Source organism: Zonotrichia leucophrys, chromosome 11 (genome assembly GCF_028769735.1).
Source record: "Zonotrichia leucophrys gambelii isolate GWCS_2022_RI chromosome 11, RI_Zleu_2.0, whole genome shotgun sequence".
Classification (NCBI taxonomy): domain Eukaryota; kingdom Metazoa; phylum Chordata; class Aves; order Passeriformes; family Passerellidae; genus Zonotrichia; species Zonotrichia leucophrys.
The window spans coordinates 16,672,975-16,700,531 of NC_088181.1; the positions used below are offsets into that span (position 1 = coordinate 16,672,975).

General features: G+C 42.5%; 1 protein-coding gene across 1 annotated transcript; it reads left to right on the forward strand.

Moving 5' to 3' along the window:
- On the forward strand, window positions 1–27,495 carry LRP3 (LDL receptor related protein 3). Its single transcript, XM_064723008.1, has 7 exons — window positions 1–280; window positions 5,074–5,121; window positions 12,698–12,836; window positions 21,360–21,568; window positions 21,860–22,946; window positions 25,077–25,209; window positions 26,664–27,495. The coding sequence occupies exons 1-7, from the start codon at window positions 214–216 to the stop codon at window positions 27,468–27,470; spliced, it is 2,490 nt and encodes an 829-aa protein (XP_064579078.1). The 5' UTR covers window positions 1–213; the 3' UTR covers window positions 27,471–27,495.
- Window positions 27,496–27,557: the final 62 nt, after the last annotated feature.

A 27,557-nucleotide genomic window follows, 5' to 3' on the forward strand; every position in this document is an offset into this window, starting at 1 on the left:
CGGGTCTGTTCTGTGCCACCTGCCCCGGAGCGGCAGCGCGGGCCGGCCATGGGGCCGCGCCGGCCGCCCGCTCCGCTCCCGGCTCCCCGGCGGGCGGGGGCACCGCGGGCCGGCGGCGCCGCCGAGGACTCCTGCGGCTCGGCGTAGCGGCTCGGCGGGCGCGGAGCCGCCGCGGTTCCCCCCGCGCTGAAGGGCAGGCGACAGCGACCCGCCATGGAGAAGGCAGCGGCCGCGGAGCTCCGTCAGGGCGCGCTGGCGCCGCTCACTGCCATCTGCCTGGGTGAGTGCGGCCCGGCCGCTCCCTGGCGGCGGGGCACGTCCGGGCACCGGCTCTGGGGACCGCTGGGCCCCCTCCTCCCCTGCGGGAAGTGCCCGTGGGGCGCGGGATGGGACGAGGCTGCACCGCCCGAATGGTGCCGGCCGAGCCCCCTCCCGTCACCGCTTCCGAACGGGCCCCGGGCCGGCGCGGCCCCGCTCGCTCAGCGCCGCTCGGGCTGCCGTGCCCGGCCGTGTGGGGCCGCGCAGAGCGCTGCCGGATCCAGCGGAACCCATCGCCTTGCCCTTGGCTCTGGAAGCGCTGCCATAACCTCGTATAGCCCTGAATAAAAAAAAAAAAAAAAGTTTAGGAGGCATCAGCGGTTCTTCCGTGGACTGTGAGCTTGTGCGGAGTGCGGTGCGGGCTTGGCCAGGGACTGCCCGGCGCTTCTTTTGAGTGGCAGCAGGAAGAAACGTTTCCTCTCCCTCCGTGTCTCTGCCATATTCTGCTCTCTTCCCTCCCTTCTGCTTGAAGCCGTTGCTTTCCGCTCTGCTTCTCAGCAGGTGTTAATTTATGGCAACGTGATGAAGCGTATCGCTGCTTTCCAGTCTGTCAGCCCGTTCAGGCAGGGCATGGTTTTTGTTCGGCAGAAGCGTCGGCGCCTGGCTGTGACAAGAAGCAGCGAACGGCAGGCCCGGCGTGTTTAACAGGGACACGAGAAGTTAGGAGCTGCTAGAGCTGCCTTAACTCTGCCAGGGCATCCTGGTGGGGCAGCGCATCAGGAGCAGCTGAGCAGAGCTCTGCTGAGCCCTCCACACTCACTTGGTAAACTGGCACAGCTCCTTGATGCAGAATGCTTTAACTCACATCTCTGTGCTAATGAAGTGGATTAGAGTTAATTTTTAATAATCCCGAGTGACAGTTACTATTTGTTGTGCAAAGGATCAGAAAGGGATATCTTGTGGCCAGACTGCTTGTTCTGTAAACCAGACTGCTTGTTTGTGTAAAAGTGCTTTCTTAACATCAGCGCTTCCTTAAGCACTTCCTTAACATCAGCACTTACCTAGAAAAATGTAGGAAGTTGAAGTTTAAAGGTTGCTGTGGTTATTTCAAATGTATCTAGTTTAATTAACGTAAGTGCAATGTAAAAAGCTAGCTAAACTATAAAACACTTTGAACATCCAGGTCGCACAACTCTTCTTTTTTGCAGAGTCTTAACAGGATTTCAGAGATGTGCACAGCATGAGGATAATATCTACTGCACTTCTTATTTAAAGTTAGAGAAAGATACCTATTTTCCCTCTATCTCTGAATTTCTTACTGTTTTTTGGGGGATGTTTTGGATTTTAAAAAATTTTATTTAGGTTTTTTTTTTGTGGCCCAGTCAGACCTTTCTTAAGCCTGTTACTAGTTGACATAAATAGCATGGTTATTGTTAAAATGACTAATGAGATAATAAAAGGTTATGTAAACTCCAGAGCTGAAGTGAGAACACTTCTTGTGTTTAGGTGTGGGTGATGTCAGGCTGAAAGTTTAGTAGATTTCTGCTTTCTATGACTTCTAGAATTTCACTGTCTGGCTCTTCTTTTCAGCTGGAATGTTTTATTCCTATTCCTTGCACAACTGACAGTAGTGGAAGTTGAGAAACATGAGAGGTGGGAAGCTTGTAAGGTATTTTGCTTTAGTGAACCCATAAGAATTTAATGCTGCTACTTTAACTATTTTTATGTTTTACTTCCTGCTTGTCTGTCCTTTCCTTTCATCCTTGTTTTTGGTCCTTGCCATGCTTTCCTTGTTTTCCCACGGGCTGTGTGTGGGTGTTTGGTGTCTGTATCAATGCACTGACCATTGCTGTGTGACCTCATCTGTAAACTGCTGCTCCAAAGGCTGGAACTGGGTTTGTTTCAACTGCTCTTTTGTGAAGCCATTCTGTTTATCATTCTTGAGAAATTCTGGAGGACATAGAAAGTTACCAAATAAGAAGGAATCAGTGAAACTGAAGTCTCTCCTTCTGGCTGTAGGGAAAGCCTGGTAGCTGTCATTTGGTTTTGGAGGTGCCAAGATGTAAATTTCCCTTTTCATCTAAACAGCCACTTTCCAAGCTGAAAACCTCACCCTGAGAATTATTTAGCAATCCACATGAATGGCACAGTAACTTTCCTACATGGGGTTCAAGCCTACTGAACCACTTCAGGGATTTTTTTCTGGCTTTCCCATAACTGCTCAACAGTTGAAAAAAAAAAGGGCATCTAGGAAACTTTCTAATACTTGAGTGTCTCACCTGTTTTATTTTGACAAGAGACAAGAAAATCAGCAGGGAATGGCTGTTCTTTCTTACAGGCCTCTGCCAGTTTTGAGAGCTGGGTGCTGGTTTAACAGTGCTCCTGTGGTTTGATTTCATGGTCTTGAGTGAACAAAATGGGTATTGGAAACTGTAAACATTCAGTTGCTTGGGAAAATACCTGGTGTGAGACTTGGATTTTATTTTAAAGAGCTATTTTTGCTGACTTCTTGAAGAACTTGCAACTGCAGCCAATAAAAGTTTTTTTGCAGAGATAAAGGAGTATTTTTGGGTGTTCTCTTAGGTATCTGCCAGGTGTGGTGTGCAAGCTGCCTGTATTTACCACTGCATTTGTGGTAGTAAGCTGGGGCTCTCTGTTTAAAAGTCCTCTGTAATGCAGCTCTGAGTTGGCTGATTCTACTCTGTTATGCCCCTTGTCTTTATCCTACTTATTTCCATTTAAAGGGCAGAGGGGCCTCTTCTAAGCCGTGTGAGGAAACCTCTGCTTCAGAGCTTGTTTCTCTTATGGCTGTTGGGAGTGTTCAGGTGGGAAACATAAAGAAAGATTCCAGTGGCAGTACAGACCCAGACTCTTCCATACATTGTATCTTCAAACCCTCCTTTCAGTTGTGCTGATATTAGTTATGCAGAGTATATTCCTGTACTTTCTCTGGAGCAAAACCAAGTATTTGACTTCTCATGAATATAAATTTGTGACACAATCATGGATTAATTTCATCTCAGTCTTTAGGACTATATTACTATGGTTACAGAAGTAGTGGCACTTTAATGCTGGATGAGGAAATGTTGTGTTGCTGTTGCTGCTGTGATCCTGAGTTTGTCACAAACGGATGTGCTGTTGGCCAGAGTTAACAGGGCTGTTGTTTCCTGGTACAGGACAGGATTTTTGCTCCTAGGTACTCTTACTCACCTAACAGAGCAAACCAGCTCTGTGAAAGAGGAAATAATGACATGGCACACTGTTATTGTCATATAACAAATGTTACAGATGTTAGCTAATTATGTAATAAAACCAGTGCTGTTAAGGTCCTTTGAACATCATAATAATGCTTATTAACACAAGTCTGTGGCTCAGGTGTGTTTCTCCTCAAGCTGTAGCATTACATAGACTGCCATTCCTGGTTTTGTGTATTCCTAAAAGCTCAGTCCCAAGACTTAGAAGGAGGGGCAGGTCACTTGTCCCTGGGATAGAGCCCTGAAGTCTGTGATGAGTGGCCCCAGGAGCAGTCCTTCTCTCTGTTTTGTAGGGCCTGACCTCATCCTGAGCTCTGAGGTCCTCCCAAAAGGAGAAAATCCAAACTGGATAGCCAGATATGAACCATGGAGGGACAGCTGTAGGCACCTGGGCTGCTGCAGTGTGGTGGTGACTGAAAAATGTGACTGGGCCTGAACTGGGGAGCTGAGGGATTGTTTTTTATTTCTACCCCTTTAGTACTTCTTGTACCGGTTTAAGTTATAACAGAAGGTAGGGCAAGGGTCATTGTTTAGGGATGTGTTTGGACAGTTTGAAGACAATGGGGGCCCCCTCTGAGCCATAAATAGTGTTAATTGTCAGCTGCTTCCTAAATGACTGTTTAGAACAGGGATGGTTTCTCTTCCTCTCTTCTCCTATTGTTGGTGTTTAAATGATGTTTTTAACTAAATTCTTGCCAAGAGATTGCCTGTTAAAAGATTTAGGACTTAACATGTGCAAAATAAAGCCAAAGTGAGTTCTCAGGCTGGGATGTTGTAAATGAAGTTTTTGGTAACATTTTAAACCTTTCTAATTTTTTTAAGCATTTGTCATTTTACTAAAGGCTATTTTTGTAGATTACAGATTACTGCTGAAATGAGAGCGGTCAGTGGGACACGCTGTGTGGGGAAATTAAAAGGGAACTACATGTTAATGCTGACTTCTGGAGCAACAATGACACAGGACACATTTTCTTTGGCAATAACTACTCTTTCCAGATCACTTTAATGGTATACACTGTGAGAGGAGACTTGAGAAAGTGAAGAGTCTTTGGAACTTAATTTGCAAGTCAGATATGTATTGCAAGTACTGCCTCATCCTGTTTTGATTGTATTAGTGGACCTTGTTGAAAACTTCATTGCTTTTGCTTAGTCAAGGCAATCATGTTAGCTTGAGCAGCTGATTTTCAAGGTGACATTTACCTGGGGGGAGCAAACTTTGCTGTATTCAGAGAAGTATTTAAGGATAATAATGGCGTTTTAATGTGATTGTTCTTCTGTGTTCTGCAATTAAAATGAATCCTATGGGAGATAATTTAAAATAGATTGGCAGTTGTTTCTTTTGGTAGCTGTTTCAGAGATACTAAACTTCCACTGTGTATTGACTTGTTTTAGCTACAGTGAAGGATAACAGTTGATTACACGACTTGCCTGTGCAGATAAGCAAAGTTCTTCTTGGGAAACTGGAATGCATTTGTGCTAACACCCCAGGAATGGTTAACTATTGACTGCCACCCTGTGCTGCTAGAATTTGTCTGAACATTGTTTTTCTGTCTTTACACAGTGAATCTCTTCCTGACTGGGAAAATAGAAAGTGCTGTTACCTCATTAGGTAAGACATACTTTCCTTACCTCTATTTCCTGTTCATTTGAGCTGTTACTGTTTCTTCCTCATGCAGAGAGATGTTGAAAGAGTGACTTTTTAAATGACATTTGTTTGAGACAGACTAACGATGACATCTTCGGAAGTTTAGGACTTCAGGTCTTCCTGGGCTTTGTCCCGGTGTCAGCCAAAGTGAAGGATCTCTGTCCCGCTGTCCCCAAGGCTTGGGTGGCTGTCCCTGTGCCAGGGCTGTCGGTGGGGGGACAAGGCCAAGGTGCCATGCGGAGGCCACGCCACTGTTCTGGTCACTCTGTCCCTGTCCCTGTGCTCTGGTCACTCCTGTCCCTGTGCTCTGGTCACTCTGGCCCTGTCCCTGTGTTCTGGTCACTCCTGGCCCTGTCCCTGTGCTCTGGTCACTCTGTCCCTGTCCCTGTGTTCTGGTCACTCCTGTCCCTGTGCTCTGGTCACTCCTGTCCCTGTGTTCTGGTCACTCCTGGCCCTGTCCCTGTGTTCTGGCCACCCTGTCCCTGTCAGGCTCCAAGGGCTTTGGCCATCACCCTCTGTCACACGCTGCTGTCATTGGTGGTGCTGCTGTCATCGGTGGTGTCACTGTCACTGATTGTTCTCTCATCTGGTTGCTGTTAAATTGTGAATTGTTCCAGTAACAGTAAATTGTTATCTCAACCCCTAATCTGTGTTTCATCTCTCTCACCTGAGGGCTGGAGGACAGGAGTGGCTATGGGGTTTATCTTCCACTTGGGTTTAAACCACAACAGGATTATGGACTGCATCATTGTCAGTGATAGATAAAAATTGTAAGCTTGAGGCTGACGTTGTAGTGCTGGCTATGTTTAGAGGAAAACTGTGTCTGGGAAGTCTGCCTGGGAGCACCAAGTCAGGGAGAGTGGCTCATTCCTGAAGAAGCTAAAACAAGAATATTAAAAATGTCTCATGAATGTCAGTGTGGAAATTTAACCAGAATCACAGCACTTAGTGTAATTTCCTTCTCTCTAGCAGTGCTGTGACTTAGTGATATTATGGGAACATTGCAGTCAGGGTCTTCTCAGTGATAAAACCTTCTTGTGATTGTCAATCCACTGTCATATGTGTAGATGTACTTTATTCCCAGAGAGGCTGCAACTCATATTAAAACTGAAAATGGCAAATAAGGGAGATGGGAGGAAAGAATATTGGAGAACAGAAAAATAATTCTAGGACAGTAGATTGAATAATATTGGAGCTTGAGTGTTCAAGTCAAAATTGGGGGTTGAGAGAAGGTTTAAATCAGGAGAAGGTAGTAATTTTATGATTAGGTAACCTGCTTAAATTAAGCCTTAGAGGAAGTGTGGACAAGCCATGCAGGACATGTTGTTTGCAAGACAGTGTTTTCCATTCTTTCACTGGAAAAAGTACAGAGTGTCACTTATGTCCTGTATGTTCTGCCTGGATGGTTCTTTAGCTTTTGATGGAGTTTGGCATCTGTTTGGTGTATGATGCATGAGTTTACAGAATGTAAATTAAGTAATTACACAGTTACTTACTGTTGTTGCTTACTTGGACTGGTGACACTGCCCCAGCCTAAAATATGTAGAGCTTCTTCCAGTTGGCTCTGCTGCTTTTTAACACTTTCTTTTCACTAGAAATAGAGTTGTAACATCTGGCTTTTATTCCTCAAGTATGCTGCAAACCTCAGAGTACTGTAGCCTTCATGTTTTCATGTCTTCATACAGTTTTGAGTTAGTTTGTCTCCTAATGGTGTAACTGGAGCTTGGGATGAAAATGATCCACAAAGGTCATTGCAGGAGAGGGATGAAAATGATCATCAAAGGTCATTGCACCAGAGGGATCCATCCCTGTGCAGCTTCTCTGACCTGTGCTCACACCAAGCCAGGTGGGCCTGTTGATGGAGCAGTGTGAGCTCAGGGTTTGTCACATCTGTAGGTGGAACCCTTGGACTCTGCCTTCACTGGCTCTGATCAGGGACAGAAAAAGTCAGCTGGAGCCTGGGCAAAGCAAAGGGGAGCCTGAAATCTTCTTTTTCCACAGGCATAAGGGATCTGCATTAAACCACGTGTGCAAGCCCCCTTTGAGGGAGCATTGTGAGAACTTGGGGAGAGTTTCCTGCTGACACTGAGAGCTACTTGAGGAAATGTGTATTGCCAAGAATTTGGGTTTGAGAGGAGGTTCCTGTGGCAAGTGCAAAACATCCTTTATCCTGGAGCAGATGGTTGGGATGTGTTCCTTGTGACTGGTGCAGAAGAATGTGAAGCTGCAGGATTTATTTTTGTCTGGGATTGTCTGAAAATGTATTCCAGCACAGCATAGTACCCTCAGTTCTGTCCTTTGCTGAAGCTTAATGTATGTTTCATTACAGTTACTCTTGCAAAAATAAGAGTAATATTATTAATGTAAAGATTTTGGAAATGTCATTGTACGTATTTGTGGCATACTTAACTGGCAGAGGGAATCTACTGCTGTTTACAGTAGAAGAAATCCATTTGATTGTTACAGAAAGCCTCATTAAGATTTATGCCCTCATTAAGATTTATATCCTCTTGACAGAAACTCTCTGAACTCAAATCTCTTCTGGCATTTGTTTAAGTTTGGGGTTTTCTTTTTCTTTGCTTGTTTAGTTGTTGTTGTTGTTTAGGGTTTTTTTTAACTGTGGAAGATTTATTATTGTTAATTATTTCATAATTTATGTTTTTTTTAAAAACACCATCTCAGTAAAGTTTTTGGTGGGTTGGTTGGACAGTCCAGGAATTTGTATTTTTATGTTTCTTCAGTAAGCTAAATTTAAGCAGTGGGAAATTTAAGCAGTTTGGAGTTTTTAGTGAATTGGGATTTCACTTTTCTTCTAGGTTTGTGCAGAAAGGCTGTGGAAAGACACTGAATTGTTGAAAAAGTGTTATCACTATTCTTTTGTGTTGTAACTGATGATAAGGTCTACAGAATCCAGGACTGTGCCTTTCTATTTAGGAACTTCCCTTTCCTTTAGATGTTTTGGCAATTTGAGCAGGCCTTTGTTTGTTTTCCTGAAGGAATCACAGTGTCATGCTGAAGCCCTAAGTATTTATTAACACAGTACTTAGGCACGTGTGTGATTTTGCAGACTTCATGGCCAGGAGCTGAGGAGGGAATTGGGACCCTTTTATTAATTATGAAGCTCCAACAGTATAAATTCTGCCCTTGTGTGGTTTTACCGTTTTGTTGTTAGCACTGAAGGCTGTGTTTAGTAAAGGTATTTCTTTCAAAATTTAAGTGTGTGGAAAAAGAGCTGCTGAAAGCTGTGCTGGGATATTTCACCTTTTCTTCCTTGCAGCAGTCAGTGCACAAGGAGTGGAGGGGCAGGGGCTGCTTTAGGAGGAGATCAATTGATGCTTGCAAAGCCTGTAGTAATGAGCATTGGTGGGGAAAAAGACACCAAAAACAGGAGGCAATTACGTGAGGTTTGGGTAAACACTGCAGTGGTTTTGGGAGGGGTGTATGTGTGTGTCCCCAGTTTGCTCCAACAGGTTTAGGGGACCGTGGATGTGTTGTTAAAACAGCGTAATTAAGTTTTGGCAATACTGTCTTGGTGTCTTTTATAATGACCGTGTACCCCATAATCATCTGTGCCCAGAAATCCTTCCTGTATCTCGGAGGGTCCCTGGCCAGGAGCGGGCTGTGTGTGAGTAGTGTGTGTGTGTGTGTGGTGTGTGTGAGCTTCTGTGTCTTTGAGTGCTTTGTTGAGTTTGTGTGTCTGTGAGTGTGGTGTGTGCTAGTTTGTGTGTCTGTGAATGCTTGTGTGTGTCTGTGACTGTGCTGTGTGTGAGTTCGTGTGTTTTTGTGTGGTGTGTGTGTCTGTGAGTGTGGGTGTGTGTCTGTGTGTGGTGTGTGCTAGTTTGTGTGTGTCTGCATGTGTGTGTGTCCGTGAGTGGTTTGTGTGTCTTTGAGTGTGTTGTGTGCTAGTTTGTGTGTCTGTGAGTGGTGTGTATGATTTTGTGTGTCTGTGAGCGGTGTGTGTGTGTCTGTGTGTGGTGTGTGCCAGTTTGTGTGTCTGTGAATGGTGTGTGCGAGTTTGCTTTGGCGCATTGTTCAAGAGCTGCCCGAGCAGCCTCTCTGCCCCTCATGGTGGCGGGCTCGGAGATAAGGGAAGCTGCAGCGACGCCGTTTCTAGCCCCAAGCTCGGTGACTTCTGAGAGGCAGCAGCAGCCATCAGCCATTTCCAGCCCCGGTGTCTGTCGGTCTGTCCCCTCCCCGCAGTTTCGGGACCCCGGGAGGACAGGGCGCTGCCGCCCGTTCCAGCCGCTGCCGGCCGAGCATCCTGCCCGGCCGCCCTCTGACTGCCCCTGCCTCCAGCAGCACAGGTGCCCTCCGTGAGCTGGCAGCCCTGAACCCACAGAACTTCAGGCAGGGCTCCAGCCCACAGGAGATAAGCCCAGTGAGAGATAAGAGAACGGAGCGGGGCGGTGGAGAAACGACTGACACCATTTCCCGTTTGTCCTTTGACTGCATGCACACCTTGGGGGCTGTGCTTGGCAGTTTTTGTTTGGGGTCTCTTTTTGTTTTGGGGAGTCCACAGGGTTGAGCAGTTTTGTATTCAGTCGTTATTTGCTGTTGTTTCTTGTCGTCGTTGGATTAGGAACGGTGAGAAGCAACGGCATTGACTCTAAAACTCAGGAGGCGCGAAGTGAAACTTTAGTAGGAACTTCAGATATTTATAGGCAGGATTGTTCACCCAAAACCTGACTGGTTCTCAAACAACACCCCTCTCACAATTGGTTTAATTAGGAACAACACCTAGTTGTCCATAAACATCACATACAACATTCCACATGTTCACAAACACCAGGTGTACAGACTTGAGATAAGAATTATTTTAATTCTTTTCTTTGAGCTTCCCACAACTTCCCCAGGACGATGCCTGGGAAAGTTCTCTGTTTCTCTGTCTCTGACTAAACTGTCTCAGCCACAGTTTCTGACTGTTGCTATTCTGCTTTTTAGTAAAGGGCTGTTTTCTCACTTAATCTGCTTACATTCATTACTTATTTCGATCCCTGAGGGAGATAGCTAGACCCAGATGCTTCTCTTTTAAATTGTCTTAAGCCAAAACAGATATTAATTCAGATTTGTGGTCCATTCAAATCAGGACCCTTTGCAAGAGCTAAGCAATTGTCCTTTTGATTTTGAGTAGGACAAGTCTGAAAAGCTTGATATGTGTCAGAGGGGCTAAGGCCGTGGTAAAGTATTGGCAACAATAGCCATTGTCAGATGAGCTGCCAAAAATGGCATTTAGTGTTAGTGCAGCCCTTTCCTTGCTATGGCCTTAGATTTGCACAGCTACAGTTCTTCTGGTGAAAGGAAGAATCTGTTTCTTTTGTCACTTGTTTTTTTCTTGCCTCACTTTTCTATCAGATGTGCAGTGTTAGTAAGAAAAAGCATTTCTCACTGAAGACCTGAACTGTGATGTTACAGAAGATCCTCTACATAAGGAAATGATTACAAAGGAAAATATGTAGTGATATTACTTCAGAAAAGCTGGGATAGTAAAATAACTATTGCTCAGTCTTTGTAATTACTTCCTAAAACTGAGAAACAAGTATTTGGGAGAATAATAGCTCCCCTAACTACACTGATGGATGTGTGAATGGAAGTGCTCATGCAGAGCCATCAGCCTGTCAGTGGGACTTCCTCAGAATAGAAACTAAATCAGTTTTGTGTAATTTTAACTCTTTTTTTTTATTGCAAGTACTATGAATAAGGGATATTAATCCAGAACATAATATGGTACAAGGACAGCAGAAATATTTGCACAGGTGTCACTGGAAGCTTCTCGATAGTGCTGTCTGCTGTATTTGTTCTTTCACTTTCTGTTTCCTTCCCATTTTGAAGTGTTGTTAACCTGGCAGTCAGGAGATGCAGCCTTTGCAGCTCCTCTATGTGTTTGCTAGCTCCTGGTCCTCTGCTACTGTGATATGTTGATGCAGTAACAAGTATGTGGAGAAGCACAGTTATAGACCCAAAGAAACTGAGAACTGGAGTTGGAAAGTCCTGTGGATCTTAAATTTCTTTTATAATTCTGTAATTGCAACTGCATCTCAGTATTTGCCAGCAGCTGGCATGGAGCTGCTCTCGTTCTAGAAATGCGATAACAAAAATCTTGTTCTTGTTTTTGTAACTTCATTACTGCAAAATATTTGTTTGGAAATAGATGTTTTCATGTATTTATGTATTCTGTATGTTTTTTTGGCCTTTGAAACTAGTAGGAATTATATACTTGTATTTCAGTGCAATGCTCTACCTGGAGAGTAAAAATAATAGCATTTTTATGTTTTGCCTCAGGTAAGTTACTCACCTGGTGCTTTTTGTATTCCTGTGGCTCTCACTTCAGAAGTGCTTACTGTGAACAAACAGAGCAGTGCCAGCCTAGGTTCCTGAGGGGATGTGCTGCAGCCCTGCCACCTGACCTGACTGCAGCCAAGCAGCTGTGCTGGTATCCTTCCTCCATCCCTCCAGTGCAGCCAAATCTGATCCCAGCTGGGAATTGAAAGCGGTGTATTTGTGTGGCTGGATTTCAAGCCATACTGTAAATCTCTCATTTATAATGCAGTGTATTTGGATGTGGATGAGGTGACAATGTATAGGCAATCTTTTTTTTCCCTTTCTGTATTTTTCAGCTACAAGAATGTAAGCTTCTTTCAAAAATGAAATATTCAGCTGCAGTCCACAAGTCATGCTCTAGATAGTAATTTGTTTTAAAAATAGTTTAAATAATATTTTTGGAGAATGTTCAGAATAGCTATTGCATTGCAGAGAATTTTCCCTCTTGTAATCTGCTTGGAGTATGTTTTCTTATCAGAACAGCTTTTCAGCTTGTCCTCAGAACATTTAATTTTCATTTTTGAATTGCTTAATTACAAATTAAAAGTATTTGATAAAGCCTGCTGTTTTCCATAGGAAGAACTAAATGTGCTTTGAAAATGCTGAGCTTTATTTGGCCTTGTTTGCTCCTTTCCCTGTCTTGAATTTTTTCCCATCTATGTGGGTTCAGAAGGAATTTAGAGTACTTTAGTAATGTTCAGTGAAAACATTTAACATTGGACTGCAGTTTACTTTTTTGTGGGAGGTGTGGGGGTGTGGTGGGTGGTGATATTTTTTTAACCCTCACAAACTCTTCATGTGGTTAAGAGAATAAACAGCATGGCCAGGAACATGGCACAACAAAATGAGTTCCTAGTTACTTTACAGTTAATATGAATGTTCTTCACTTGCTGGGTGACCTGCTTAGGCTTTGGGAGGCTGGTCAGAAGGATTTCTGTATCACATCCTCTTGGCAATCCATGCAGTAATATTGATTGTAGCCTGTGGTAAATTCATACAGGATTATTGATTGGTCCTGCATTGAAATGCAGGTTATGCTTACCTACACTTGGTGTGGGTGTCTTAATTAAAAAACAGGGCAGGGAAGAGAGCAGTAAGGGGATAAAACTGTTCACTCTCATATGTCTGCAGTCTCCAGAAACTGATGAAAGCTCTTGAAGCTAATATGAATTGTTGATTAGTCAAAGCATTAATAATATTATTTTTCTCCCTTTATTATCAGCTGCTTGCAGTGGAGAGCTGGAACAGCACACAGAGAGACGGGGAGTCATCTACAGCCCTTCCTGGCCATCCAACTACCCTCCAGCCATAAACTGCAGCTGGTACATCCAAGGAGATCATGGAGACATGATAACAATTAGGTATGGCTGGATATTTGTGGAGGTAAAGCACTGCTTTGCTGAAACAAAACAAAATGGGAGTTTACCTGAGACACCAATGTGAGGCTGTGTTCAGAGGCACTGGCTGATCAAAGAGAGCTGAAATTGGTTACCCTGGAACATGGTTCCAGGTTGGGCACCTCTCTAATTAAAAATGCTTCACTGTGGTTTGTTTCTGTAGGCTGCTCCTGACATCTGTGATTACAGAAGTCACTTGTGGTCTTTTAATGTATTTATCTTCACAATGCCTGTGTGAGATTTCATATAGCCCTGACATTTGAGGGAGTGGGAAACAGCAATATATTTACTCACATTATATAGTCCCCCTTCCCTTCATTGCTTATAAATAGGAGTAGGTCAAGGCTATAAAACCTGCAACAGCTTCAGTGGACATGTAAAATTCTTAGAAAAAAATAGCATTTTCACCAATGTCTTGAAATGGTGCTATGCTTAATAGACAGTTGAAGATAATTATTGCTTATTGTTACTTGTTTACCAAAAGATACATGCTTTTCTGCTTAATATTTATTTCCAACAAATCAAATAACAGTTAGCATTTGTGGTACAATTTCAGCTCAATTCTAGAAAAATGCTCATCAATAAAGACTAAAATGTACTGCAAATGGTTTGTGAAGAATCTTTAGGGTATAATATGAGCATACTGTGAATGTGCCTAATTTCTCTGGGCTAGTGGTGGGGTCCTTCATGAGCCAAGAATTTCTTACTTAAAAAATAAAACCTAGGAAAAGTTTTTTGGGTGGGTTTAGCACTGTTAAACATCTGACACCATCTGCTCATTCTTTGCTCAGCTGCTTAAAAGGGTTGCAAAACCTCTTCAAGTGCAGATGCTCAGAAATTGAAAACAAATCTGCCACAAATGGAAAATAGGAAGGCTCCAGCATCCGTGGTTCAAAATAGGAACTACTCACCAAAAGTCATGTAGTAAATACCTGCCAGCATTTGAAATTTATAAATAGAAACATACTTTTAAACCCCATTACACTACATTGGATGTGGGGAATTTGTTTCAAAGCAGAAATTGTTGGAAGTTGAGAAAGCAGGCAAATGAGAGACAGGACTTGACTCTGGAGAATAACGCTGCAGTTTAGGCTGTGAAAATGTCCCAGAGTCCAGTTAGAATTAGAACTCTCTTCTGCAAGTGTGAGTGTAACAGGCTGGAGAAACAACAAATGAGGTGTGGCAGCTGGTAATAATGTGTGTACAATTCAGATGTGTGCACAGCAATATGAATGGCAAGATTTCTGAATGGGTTTGTTTCCTCTCACTGAGTGCACAGCCATACCTGCTCTCCTCTGCACATGCAAACAATAGAAACAACGTGTTTGCATCCCAGGGACTGGTGATGTTGTGTTTGGGACTATAAATGCGCTTGGAATGACTCACTGCAGGTATGAAATGCAGAATGTTACAGCATCTGAGGATTCCTTGACAAGGCTGTTGCCCTTGCAATGGCAGGGATGTTAAAGGAGCTGACTTGCCTAGGCTGGGAGGTTTCAAATGCAAACATGTTTCTGCTTTCCAGTTGGGTATGCTTCTTATTCTAACAATGTGTTGGTAAGGGCATAAGAGTAGCTTTTTACATTTTCCTAGGAAAATCAAACACAGTTGTTGTGCTAACATCTGCATTTTGAAAGGTTTCAGAAAAGCCCATCTCCTTTGTGTTGTGTTACTCAGTATGCACTTCCTTTGATCTTGAATTCTCGTTGACAGCAAGACAGCAGTGTTATGTAAGGGAAATATAAAATGAGATACAGCAGGAGTCTTTAAGGGATAAAATTGCAATTGGAAGTATTTTTTTTTCTAAACTGTTTGCACTTGGTGGTTATTTTTTATAAACCTATTTTTCAGCAGCTTTCAGTAGAACAGTGACCAGATCTACATGTGTGTGTAAGATGCTGACTTCTGTGGCCATCTCCTTTAGAAGCTATGTCTTAATGTCTGTCTTTCATGTGTTTTCTTCATATCCTCACATTTCCATGCCTATTGTTTTGCTTTATAGTTTAATTTTTATAAATCCTTGAGGGAGCTCTCCCATGAACGGGAAGTTTATGTTCCTTAGGCTTATACCACTCTGTATGTATATTCAATACTTTCTTTCAGGTTTGTGTGTCTGATGGAATGGTTCTATTGTGACTGTGAACAAGCTGTAGCCACTCTTTTCCAGGACTATGTTTTATCTCTTTAAATTCAGCTGATCAGTTGCTAATTATTGTTTTGGAAACTATTTGATTTTCCCAGCCATTTTCTCTATTTTTGTCCTTCTTTTCACAGAGGATTATATAAAACCATGTCAGATCATATAAACACATCATATGCAGTAACTGCCTCTGTACCATCATTTACAGGCTTTATAGGTTTATGTTTCCTCACAGCTATGAAAAAAATTGTTTAGCAGTTGCTGTTACTTGATGGTTGTAATTAACCCTGGTGTGGGTGGAGTATAAATTTATTATTTTATTACTGGAATTTAGGGGACTGCAAGTAAAATGTTCTCCATGTTCAGAATTCAAGATAAGAGTATTGAAAAGCAATCTCCTTAGTGAGCCACTCAAGCTGTCTCTTATTAATTGAGGTGAGGGGATCACCTTCATTGGCTTTCAGTTCAGTGGCTTTGAAAAAAAGCAATTGTCAGATACCATTTGAGTTTCAATTTCTGCATAAAATTGAGGCCTGCTCATGTATTCTTGCTGGTGTGTAATTGTGTGAAGAGTTAAAGGGACTGCTTCACAATCTGTTTACCAAATTCATAGTGTTTCAGAACTTGACATTAATTGGAGAAAACCTCACAATAGCCATTTAGTTGAAGAAATAGCCCCTGCTAGGCAGTGTCTTGTCTAAGGTTACGCAGTTAGCTGCTGCCTGGGAGCTGGGAGTGGGATGGAGCTCTCCTGACTTCAGGTCCTTGTGCTTCAGTGGTTAAGCAGGAGTTTTTAATGAGCCAATTAAGTCATCAGTTGTTCACAGTCTACACTGTCTGTGAGAAGTTGGCAAATAGAAATAACTTTTTTTTGCTTAATTGGTTGAACGGTTTTATTTTGGGACTGTGCTTTACTGACCTATCCATAATATTTATTCTCCAATTTTAAAATTAGTTGAGAGGGACAAATTGGACATTTACTTTTTTTATTTATTTACTAATTGCTTTCATTCAGATTTTGCATCCCATGTTTGTCCTTTCCCAGTTACTAAGAAAGCTTTCTTTTTCTTTAATCTGTAGTCCCTCGTGCCTAAATTACTGAAAGGGTTGTGGAGAATTCCCTACATTATTTATAGAAGTACTTTTTTTTTCCCTAGCTGCTACTGTTCCTTTCAGTGCAGATGGCAAAAAACTAAGCTCTGCTAAGCATTAGTTTTGCAGGAAGCACATTCTTCTCATATGTATATAGATTATTAATGTGTGTTTATGGTAGTCTGGTTTAATGGAGTATTTTCCAGCAATGTAAAAATAGATAATAGGAAGATACCATGGTAGGCTGTTACTTCATGTGAGTACATAGGCAAAAACTGGTATGTATGAGTAATACAGTAATTTCCTGTAAACTTCTGGAGGTCTGTTTACTGTTGGTACTTCTATTTCAGTGTCATTTCACTGGAAAAATAATCAGATGAGTTTACTAATTTCTGCAGAATTCAGTAAAAACAACACTTAGTGCTGCATTTCTCAGTTCACACTGGGTTGTTCTGATCCTCAGATTCTGAATACTTTCAGTGTTTCATTGGCTGTTGTTGTACTTCTCTATAAAAATGTGGAAGAGACATTCCAAGAGCAAGACAATAACATCTTTCAGGAGTGTCACAGACATCTTTTCATTAAAAATCCTTTCTTAGGTCTTTTCCTCCTGAGAAGCTGAGAGGCCTCAGGAACAAAATGCAAACAATGGTTATCTGCTGCTGTGGAATGCAACAGGTGCATCTGGGATTGGTCTCAGGTGGTTGTTTCTAATTAATGGCCAATCACAGTCAGCTGGCTCGGACAGAGAGTCTGAGGCAGCTGCCTTTGTTGTCATTCTTTCCTTTCTATTCTTAGCCAGCCTTCTGAGGAGAACTTTTCCTTCTATTCTTTTAGTGTAGTTTTAATCTAATATATATATCTTAGAATAATATATCAAGCCTTCTGAACATGGAGTCAACATTCTCATCTCTTCCCTCACCTGAAAAGCCCTGTTTTCACCTGAACACCATCACACAGGAGAAACAAAACCTGCAAATTTTGATCCAATAATTTTGATCTTGTACACCAGTCTCCTGCTATATTCCTGTATTGTTTTGGAGATCCACAGGTAGCAGTGAGAGCAGCCTAAGGCCAGGCCATTTTAAAGGATGTTCTGTAATGGGTGTTGCATTTTGTTTACATTCTAGCTCTGGTGCTGGAAATACCAGTGTTTTACTGCTTTTCCTCTCCCTGCCCTGTGAACTAGGGCTGTGTGCTCTGCTTGTGGGGAGGAAAAAAAGCCTTGAGGAAAGGCAGGTTCTGTTCCCTTTATCACCAGGTGCCAAGGGTGCATTTATCACCAGGCAGGGGAGCTTTGCTCTGTTAGAGAAGCCCTGGGGTGGAGGGGGTGTCTGGAGCAGGGGTTGCAGGGGGTAAGGCTGGAATGGAGTTTATTTAACGCCCTGTGCCCTGCAGTTTGCATGGTAGGATCACCCCTGGGTCCCTGTTCCACTCCTGCAGAACTGTCAGAGGGCTTTGCTGGGGAGGATTAGGGACTGAGCAGAACTGTCTTTGCTTTTCCTCTCAAATCCTGTCCAAAGTGTTTAAAAATACTGTGGCACTGGCTGGTGCTGCACGAGATACGGATGATGTTACACACGAGCACTTTCTGTTTCAGTATGGCTCCCGCTCCTTCTTTCATTCACAAAAAATGTAGATTTTTGATACAAAAGGTCTGGGACTTCCCTCAAGATCAGTTCCTACAGGCTTGAGTACTTTTCCAAAGACTGTACAGTGGCTGTGTAGTCCTACAAGCAGTACAAGCACAAGTCTTTGTCCTGTATTTCCAATGTATACCAATACCCATTCAATCCTTTTGATAGAAAAATTTGCATTCCAGTTTGACAAAGCTCAGCTGAGTAAATAAATGTTTTGTGGGTAGCAGGATTAAGTTATTCTTCAGAGGATATAACAGAGCAGCTCTAGATCTAATTAGAGATGATGAAAGAAGTAAAGCAATAGAGGCTGAGTGTAGTATTCAGGAGTCTTGGCTAAAATAAATCATTAATGTCAGAGTAGAATGGCAGAAACCTCTGACACAAAACCTTGTCACAAATACATTATGAAGTGAAGCCAGATTTTATATACTTACAAGTGCAAACATATGTATTCAAATTGTTTTCATATTTCTTTAGAAGATAGTGTTTTTGTTGTGGTGAGAGCTTGTTCAAGTATATAATGCTTTTGTCTTGTAAAATCACCATCAATGTAAATGAGGAAAATTATGCTTCTAGTAGGGGTATAACTTAAAAGGGTGCTGAAATAGTGACAATGCCTTAATCAAAGGAAAGTTTGTTGAAAATACATCTGTTGATTAGTTTGCATAAGGGAGAACGTAATTGCTTTGACTTTGCTTTGTCTCTTAGCAGAAGAGACTCTCTAACTGCTTTGGTATCTATTACACATAAAACTTCACATTAGAACTAGAACATACACAGAGAAATTGTGTTTGAAACTTCTGGGCACTTGGGATTAAGATGTTTGTTTTTGTAGCAGCGTTTGTTCTTGTGAATATTCTGTATTTCCCTTTTTGAATAGCAAGGCATTTTCTCCAGTAGCTTGTGTATCTCTGAGAGGCATGGTGTTCTTGGAGAATCTTTAAACACAGTGGTTCCTTGCAAGTCTGTTCTGCCTCATCACCCTTGTACTCTGTGGCTGAAGTTTGGATTTGTCAGTGAAGAAATGTGGGATTCTGCTCTGAATCTGAGATCCACAAGTGATGCTCAGGAAAATCAATTATCCTCTGTATGCCTGGGCTTCTGCATTGGAAGCTGGAACTAAAGGTTGCTCCTTTTCCACTACCAAAAAAAGCTGTTTATTAGCAGTGTACATTACTAGACTTCTAAGGTGCAAGTAAAAGGTATTAATTGTACACAAATGCAGCCTCTTGAGAGTATTGCTGTCACCTGCAAAGGAGTTTGTAAACAAGGTATGTGCATGTGGCTGACTTTTCTACACTATTCCTTGGTATGAATCTTGAAAGTGTTAAATATTTTTCTTTTTCTCCTAGAAAGAAATGCTTTTTAAAGTAAGTTATAGACAGCTTATTGTGTAGGCACATTCTCCCCTTGGGTTGTGCAGTCTGTGTTTTGTAACCATGCTGTGGCTGAATTATTTACTTGATAGACAAAAGTAGCTCTTTTCAGCAGAGTGAGGAGAATGAGTGGCTGTGGGACCCAGTGGGAGTGCTGGGAGCTGGGTAAGATAGGAGAACAATTTGTTGGCATCTCTAAGGGTCATTATGGTACATCTAAAATAACTACAAAAGTAAAGCACCAAAAGATGTAGTAAATGAACTTGTTTGTAACATACAAAAATAAAAATTTTTAGTAATTCCCCCCCCCTTCCCCATTTTTCAATTTCCATTTCTTGATTTTGTGACTGTTCCCTTTTCTTAAGAACGTCTGTTGTTGGCATATGGGTATTTCTAACACTTAGTCAAAAAGTTTTCATTTAAAAATTCCTATGAACAATCCTCTAAGGAGATGATAGAACCCCTACATGATGTGTGGTGCCAAAATGAGTCACAGAGAGCAAAACTGCTGTGGTAGCTCAGTAATGCTGGCTCACATCTCACATAACAAACAAACTTTGTGTGAGTACCTATAGCTTCCCTGATGCTTTGGGTAATTCCTTTTCATGGTGCAGTGGCTGTTCACTTCTTGGTCATTAAAAACATTTTATGCAGAGCACCTGTAACAGAAATGCTCTGGTTTATCTTTGAATGGCTGAGTACTTAAATCTTTTTATTTTGGCTGCACAGTCATCTAAAACTTCCTTGCAAAATATGCTGGTTTCAGAAGCTTGATGGGATTGCTTATAGCAAAGAATTAAGTGCTGTGGGAATATTTCCTCACAGCTGGGAAGACACACAGAGGTTGGTGGGAGAAAGAAGAGGAAGGACATTTCTGGGTGGAATGTCCTTGCACATATGTTGTTTGTCATCTCTTAATTTCCATTTTAACTTATCTTCTCGTGCTCTTGCTGATAACATTTTTTTTTTGAGAGTTATTAAGCCAATGTATTTGGCAGGACCTAGAGGTGTGGGTAGGCTGTCTCCTGCCTAAATGAATTAGCTAGTTTACATAGTTGCTGTTCTTTCCCTTTCAGCTTCAAAGGTCAAGATCAGGCAGGCATTGACAGCCTGTTGTAAATACACATTGATATCAGAAAATTCTTTCCATTATCTTTTTCAAAGAATTTGTCTTTGATTTTGTGAGAAATCATTTAGGGAAAGAGTTCTGTATTTTGCAACACCTTTTCTGCCTTTCTGAAAATTCTGTCTAGATATTTGCATGGAATATGCACAACTTCTAGCAAGTTAATTTGGTGTAGCTGAGTTACATAAAAAAGGACCAAAATTCATTTCTAAGTGTTCTGAACAGTGTGCCCTTTCCTAATGAGTATGCTTTTCTGTGCAGTCTGCAATCTGCTATTGTCAGTGCAGATTGCTGCATACAAATGCAATCTGTTTCATCAGACAACAAATACCACATCTGGTTCCTGAGCCACAGGTAAGGGGTTATTATCCAGTTGTGTTCAGTGTTCTGCAAACAGACAGGGCTCCTCTTTGCACCAGATCAGCTGCTATTGAATAATCACTTGGCTTGTGTCAGCAGAAGGGTTAGAAATTTGACTGTGTTCTAGTCTTGTTTGCTCTGCACTGCACTCCCAGAAAGAGAATATTTTAATCTTTGAATTAAAACATAATGGTGTTAGATTTTAGGTTCCATTTCCACCCCTGTTCTCTTCTTGGTCTCTCCTTGCCCATCCCTGGCTCACAGAGTGGATTTGTCTCTCATACTTAGCCCTTTAGTGTCCTTTGTATTGCTTCCTATTGTTCTTTTTCCAAGACAGTGGTGAACCCTGTCATCCCTAGTTTCATAACTTGTACAGTTGGAAATAACTGCTGAAATTAATCTATTTTCTGTATAATTTATTCTGGAATTTTGCTTTTCCTCATATCTGTATTTTAGGAAGCAGTTTTGTTTAAGGACTGACTAAAAGAGGACTCATTCTTTCAGCTTTTGGAGCTACTTTGGTGTGATGTTTATGCTTATGAGAGGGGTGCTCTTCCAAATTAGGGGATGTGCTTTGTTTCTGTATACTCAGGGTGGTATATAGAATGTATTTCATTATCTTTGAATTGTTACCTTTATGTCAGCACTGCTTGATGCAGAAAGTCGGCCCAATATTGGAGTCTCTTTCTCTGTTAGCCTTTGCTCCCGATACATGTCCTCTTTGTAACTTGTGCTTTCTTTTGTTCTGAACAGCTTCAAGAACTTTGATTTGGAAGACTCTCAGAAGTGTGCAGTAGACTGGTTGATGATTGGCCCATCTTCCAAGAGGGAGGAGTACAAAGTGTGTGGATCTTCCATACCTCCATCTTTCATCTCTGCAAGGGACCATGTGTGGATATTTTTTCACTCAGATGCATCAAGCTCAGGACAGGCTCAGGGATTTCGCCTTTCTTATATTAGAGGTAAAATCTTGTGTGTGTGTTGGCTTCACTTCATACTCTCTGTGGCAAAACTTGCAAGACAGGAGCACTTTTTTTTGACAAGCATCTTGGGCCGTTGATGACTGTAAGGTATTGGTGGGGTAACACTGATATTATTTACATGTGGCTTTTTAACTGTGTTGCTGAAGTGCACTGGCCTGACTAATTAGCTTGTGACATGCATGGTATAGATGTTAAAAAGTGATATCAGATCGTTCCAAAAGTTTTGATAGTGGGTTTTTTTTTTGATACTGATTTTTTTTTCTTTCACAGGAAAGATAGGTCAGGCTGCGTGCCAGTCAGATGAATTCCACTGTGCAAATGGGAAGTGTATTCCCAGTACCTGGAAGTGTAATTCCATGGATGAGTGTGGTGATAACTCAGATGAGAAGAATTGCACTGTCCCCCCAACAGACCCTCCATCCAGCATCTGCCCCTCAGGAATGTTCCAGTGCAGCACAGGGCACTCCACCAAATGCTTGCCAAATGAGCTGAGGTGTAATTCAGTTAAAGACTGTGGGGATGGTTCTGATGAAGATAATTGTCCTGATCTTTCCTGTGGCAAAAGGCTGGGGAATTTTTATGGATCTTTTGCTTCCCCAGACTTGTTCCGCGCAGACCACAGCAGGTCAGACCTTCGCTGCACGTGGTACGTGGACACGCAGGACAACCGGCACGTGCTGCTGCAGCTCGACCTGCAGCTGGGCTACAATGACTATGTGAAGGTGTATGATGGCATTGGAGAGAGAGGTGATAAATTAATGCAGACATTCTCACACCACAACAACAGGCACTCTGTGAGTGTGGAGTCATCCAAGGGCCAGCTCACTGTCTCATACCATGCCCGCTCCAAGAGCACTGGCCATGGATTCAATGCAACGTATCAGGTGAAAGGGTACTGCCTGCCTTGGGAGCACCCTTGTGGAAGTGATGAGGAGTGTTTCACAGATAAGCAGCATTGTGATGGCTGGTGGCATTGTCCCAACGGCAAGGATGAGGAGAACTGTCCTGCTTGCCAGAAGAATGAATACCCATGTGAAGGAAACAGTGGGCTTTGCTACTCAATACTTGACCGCTGTAATAACCAGAAGAACTGTCCAGATGGCTCAGATGAAAAAAACTGCTTTACTTGCCAGCCAGGAAATTTCCACTGTGGGACAAATCTGTGCATCTTTGAGACCTGGCGCTGTGATGGGCAAGAGGACTGCCAGGATGGAAGTGATGAGCGTAACTGCCTGGTGATCGTCCCCAGGAAGGTCATCACAGCTGCCCTCATTGGCAGCCTCGTGTGTGGCTTGCTGCTAGTCATAGCACTGGGTTGTGCATTTAAATTATATTCTCTGAGGACCAGGGAGTACAGGTAATTGTTTTGCTTTGTTGATGTTTTTATAGCTGTGGTGGTTTTTTCTGTTTTGTTAAAAGGAAAAGAGAGGCAATTCTTAACCAGAGAATTCGCAAAATGCTATGAAATCAAATCCAAGGACCTGATGACAGCTAAATAGTTTTCACTGCATTAGACTCAGAGAAGATTTCTGGGAGTAGTGAGTGGAAATAGCAGCTCTTCTGTGGTCTGTGAGAAGTACATGGTTATTGTGCAGTATGGCAGAACCTGTTTGTGACCTCATCTGCCTTTTCCTTCTCATCCCCTTGCAACAAACCCTGTGCCCCTGCCAAAAACTGAATGCTGAACTGTTACAGTGAAGTCTTCACTGAATCTGAACAGCCATTCATCCCTCCCCAAATACTCCAGGTCTCAGTTCTGCTTAAAGCAATGTCCTGCTGTGGTGGGGCCTATTCTCAGTGGGAGTTGTCCATGGTATAAGCTGTGCCCCTTTCCCCTGGTTCTGTGTGCCTCATTCTGGGTGTAGTGTGTGTGTTTCTTTGCCTGGGAGAAGTGGGTTCTGCCTTGTAGGATTCATAAGGAACTTTCTGGTTCCCATCTCCTCACCTGCACCAGCCCTGTGCTGTGCTGCTGTCACTGTGTTTTGAACAGTGTGCTTTACATTCTCTCCTGATCAAATCTGCATGATTAAGGACCTGCAAAAGAGCTGCTGTGCTAAGGTGGGAACTTCAGTGCCTCTGTTGTGGCAGGACTGGCAAACCTCTCTGCACTGCAAGCTGCCCTGTTGTGTGATTGTTTCCAGTTCTTTATGTTTTTTCCAAAATAACCTTTGGGCCCTAGCTGAACAAGTTACTGCTGTTACTGGCACAATTACTGGCCACTTGAAAAAATTTCAGTTGTCACAGTGTCCAACCTGAGACTGCACAAGAGAGTTTGCTGGTTTGATTAATTCATGTTTATACCCTGTAATCTTCATCCTTTTGTTTATTTTTGCATCCTGATAAGATTTTCATGTGGTTTTACTCCTAGCATGAGCCCTTTGGCAGTGCTCTTATATAGTAGATATTTTTGCCCCTGACAAAGGAGAGGAGTGATGAGGACGACTCCATCTTATCAGAAGGCTAATTAATTACTTTATTATACTACATTATTCTATATTATATTACATTACATCTAAACTGAACCTGCCAAGCACCCGTGACTGTCAGCTGACAGGCCCAACACACACACCTGGATCCAATTGGTCAGTGAATCAAAGCACTCACACCAGAAACCAATTATCAATTCCCTTCAGGTAAACAATCTTCCACAATGCACTCCACTTGTGAACAACACAGAAGCAGTAAATGAGATAAGAATTGTTTTTTCTTTCTCTGAGGTTCAAAGAATGTGAAACCCAGAAATATTCTTGGGAAGAATTGTTTCTTGCTTTTCTCTGTGAAGAGAAAGGTGGCAACACTTTTATACATTAGTGTGAGGGAGGCAGGACAAGCTGTTACTGTGTTCCGTGTTTTCTGTGTGGTTCTGTTGTGTTCCATGTTTTCTGTGTGGTTCTGTTGTGTTCCATGTTTTCTGTGTGTTCTGTTGTGTTCCATGTTTTCTGTGTGTTGTGTTCCATGCTTTCTGTGTGTTCTGCTGTGTTCCATGCTTTCTGTGTGTTCTGTTGTGTTCCATGTTTTTTGTGTGGTTCTGTTGTGTTCCATGTTTTCTGTGTGGTTCTGTTGTGTTCCATGTTTTCTGTGTGTTCTGTTGTGTTCCATGCTTTCTGTGTGTTCTGTTGTGTTCCATGTTTTCTGTGTGTTCTGTTCTGTTCCATGCTTTCTGTGTGTTCTGTTCCATGTTTTCTGTGTTCTGTTGTGTTCCACGTTTTCTGTGTGTTCTGTTGTGTTCCATGCTTTCTGTGTGTTCTGTTCCACGTTTTCTGTGTGTTCTGTTGTGTTCCATGCTTTCTGTGTGTTGTGTTCCATGCTTTCTGTGTGTTCTGTTGTGTTCCATGCTTTCTGTGTGTTCTGTTCCATGCTTTCTGTGTGTTCTGTTCTGTTCCATGCTTTCTGTGTGTTCTGTTCCATGTTTTCTGTGTGTTCTGTTGTGTTCCATGCTTTCTGTGTGTTCTGTTGTGTTCCATGCTTTCTGTGTGTTGTGTTCCAGAGCCTTTGAGACTCAGATGACACGGCTGGAGGCGGAGTTTGTGCGGAGGGAAGCTCCACCTTCCTACGGCCAGCTGATTGCACAAGGACTCATCCCCCCCGTGGAAGACTTCCCTGTCTACAATGCATCACAAGTATGCAGACAATTTATATTTCAGCAGCCAAACTGCTAAAATTAGATACAATCAATCTGGAACTGTATTTCAGTGGCTAATTATATGGAAGTAATATAAAAATGTAATAAATATAAATAAAAAAAGTAAATATAAAATGTAAATATAAAAAGTAAATATAAAAATGTGTATGTGTTACACAGAGCTGAAGAGCCACAGATCTTGCTGTGGGTAGTTTTGAACACATTTTTATATATTTTTAATATATATTTTGAACATATTTTGAATGTATTTGTTGGGAAGCAGCAGTGAGAATCACTTTTGCTGTACATCAAGGTAGAATGGAGACAGATAGAAAGGTCACAAAGTGGATAGAAGAAAAAGGCTTTTGAAGGTGATACTGTAAATACACCTGAAATGATAAGAAAATAAAGTCTCTATTAGCAGGATTTTTGGAAAATTGTTTATTTTCCAAAATGATTGGTTTTCATTTATAGGTAAATTATACTGGCAGGCCACTAAGTCATTCTGAAAACTCCTTTATGGTTCAGAAGTACCCATCTGAGATACAGTTCCTAATGTGATAAAACACTTGTAGTTTGTTACTCCAGTGGGAAATTAACTTCCTGAACAGACAAGCGTAGCTGAAACTCATAAAGGAAACACTGTAAAGAACAGAATTTGTGGCTGCCCTTCCCTGGCAGTGTTCAAGGCAGGGTTGGATGGGGCAACCTGGTCTAGTGGGAGATGTTCACATCAGGAAATTTGGAATTAGATGATCTTTAAGGTCCCTTGCAAGCTAAACCATTCTGTGAATCTGTGAGACTTCTGGTACAGACAGAGCTGTCTTTGGTCTTAGAATGAAGGGAACCCCTGATGCAGGGAATGGCTGGCATCTGACTCCATTGATTGAGAAAGCTGAACTTTATTAATAACTTATAACTAATAAATTATTAGTTATTATATTAAATAATAACTGCTTTATTAAACTATATTATATTCCATTAATACTATATTATATTAAAGAGATACTATACTACAAAGAATACTAAAGAAAAACCTGTGACTGTCTCAAGACAGCCAGAACACAGCTTTGAGTGATTGGTTATGGTTAATTAATATAAACAACCATCCCCAGAATCCAATTACCAATTCCCTTCAGGTAAACAATCTTCCTAACACATTCCACATGTGCAAAAACAACAGGAGCAGCAAGTAGGGATAAGAATTGTTTTCTCTTCTTCTGTCTGAGTTTCTCCAGGAAAAAACCTGGGAGAGAGAATGATCTCTCTCTGTTGAGCGAATGTGAATGCTGCATTTGGTGTTCTCCAATAGTTTGTTAGATAATACACATTTAAGAAGCAAGCACAGGGATGGAGTCTGAGTATTGTGGCAAAGTGGAGGTATTCATGGGGAGAGGAGGGTGTAGCAGTCTGTGCAGTGTGTGCAATGCTGGTCTCTCCTGTGCGTTGCAGGCCTCCGTGCTGCAGAACATCCGCACGGCCATGCGCAGGCAGATGCGGCGCCACTCCTCACGGCGCAGCTCGTCCCGCCGGCGCCTGGGCCGCCTCTGGAGCAGGCTCTTCCACAGGCCCCGGGTGAGAGGACAGATCCCCCTGCTGACACCTGCCCGCACCTCGCAGACCACCCTGGGGGATGGCATCATCAGCAGTGCTGCTGGGACTGCTCGGAGCCCTCCCCCTTCCCCAGCAGCACCCGGCTCCGACGCCAATGGCCAGGCCAGGGCCCCACAAGAAGCTGGATGTAGCAGCCTGCAGCCAGAGACTGAAATCACAGAGCCATCGCCTTCCAGCACCTTCCAGCCAAATACTTGCACAGCAGCACACGCAGAGCCTGAGGCTGGACACACCAATAAATCTTTAAGTGCTGACTCTGACCGAGAGCTTAAGCAGTGCAGTAAAGCAGATACAGGAAAGCCTTTCAGAGATCCTTTATCTGAAAGCGTTACAGAAACGATCCATGGAGGGTCAGTATCCAGGAGGACTGTCCCAGAGGACAGTAGTTTAAGTGGAAGTCATCCACTGAGTGAAGATCCATGTAGATTACCCTTAAAAAAGTGGGAGTCTGGTTATCCAGACAGCCCTATGAATGTTCATATCCAAGTGAATGGACAAAACCAATGTTGCCCTAACTCATACCAGGAGGAGCCTTTGGGTGTTCATGCAGCTTGTTGCCATTCTGTGGAAGTGCCAATGTTACAGTCATCTACTTCCCTCTCTGAAAACAATACCAGTGATGATGAATCTTTACTTGTTTGCTAATAAAAATTTTTGTTTTGTCCATGTACATTTTGTAGCTTCATTGTTTTTGTGGCAGTGCACTTCGATGGTAGGTGTATGTCTGTGCTC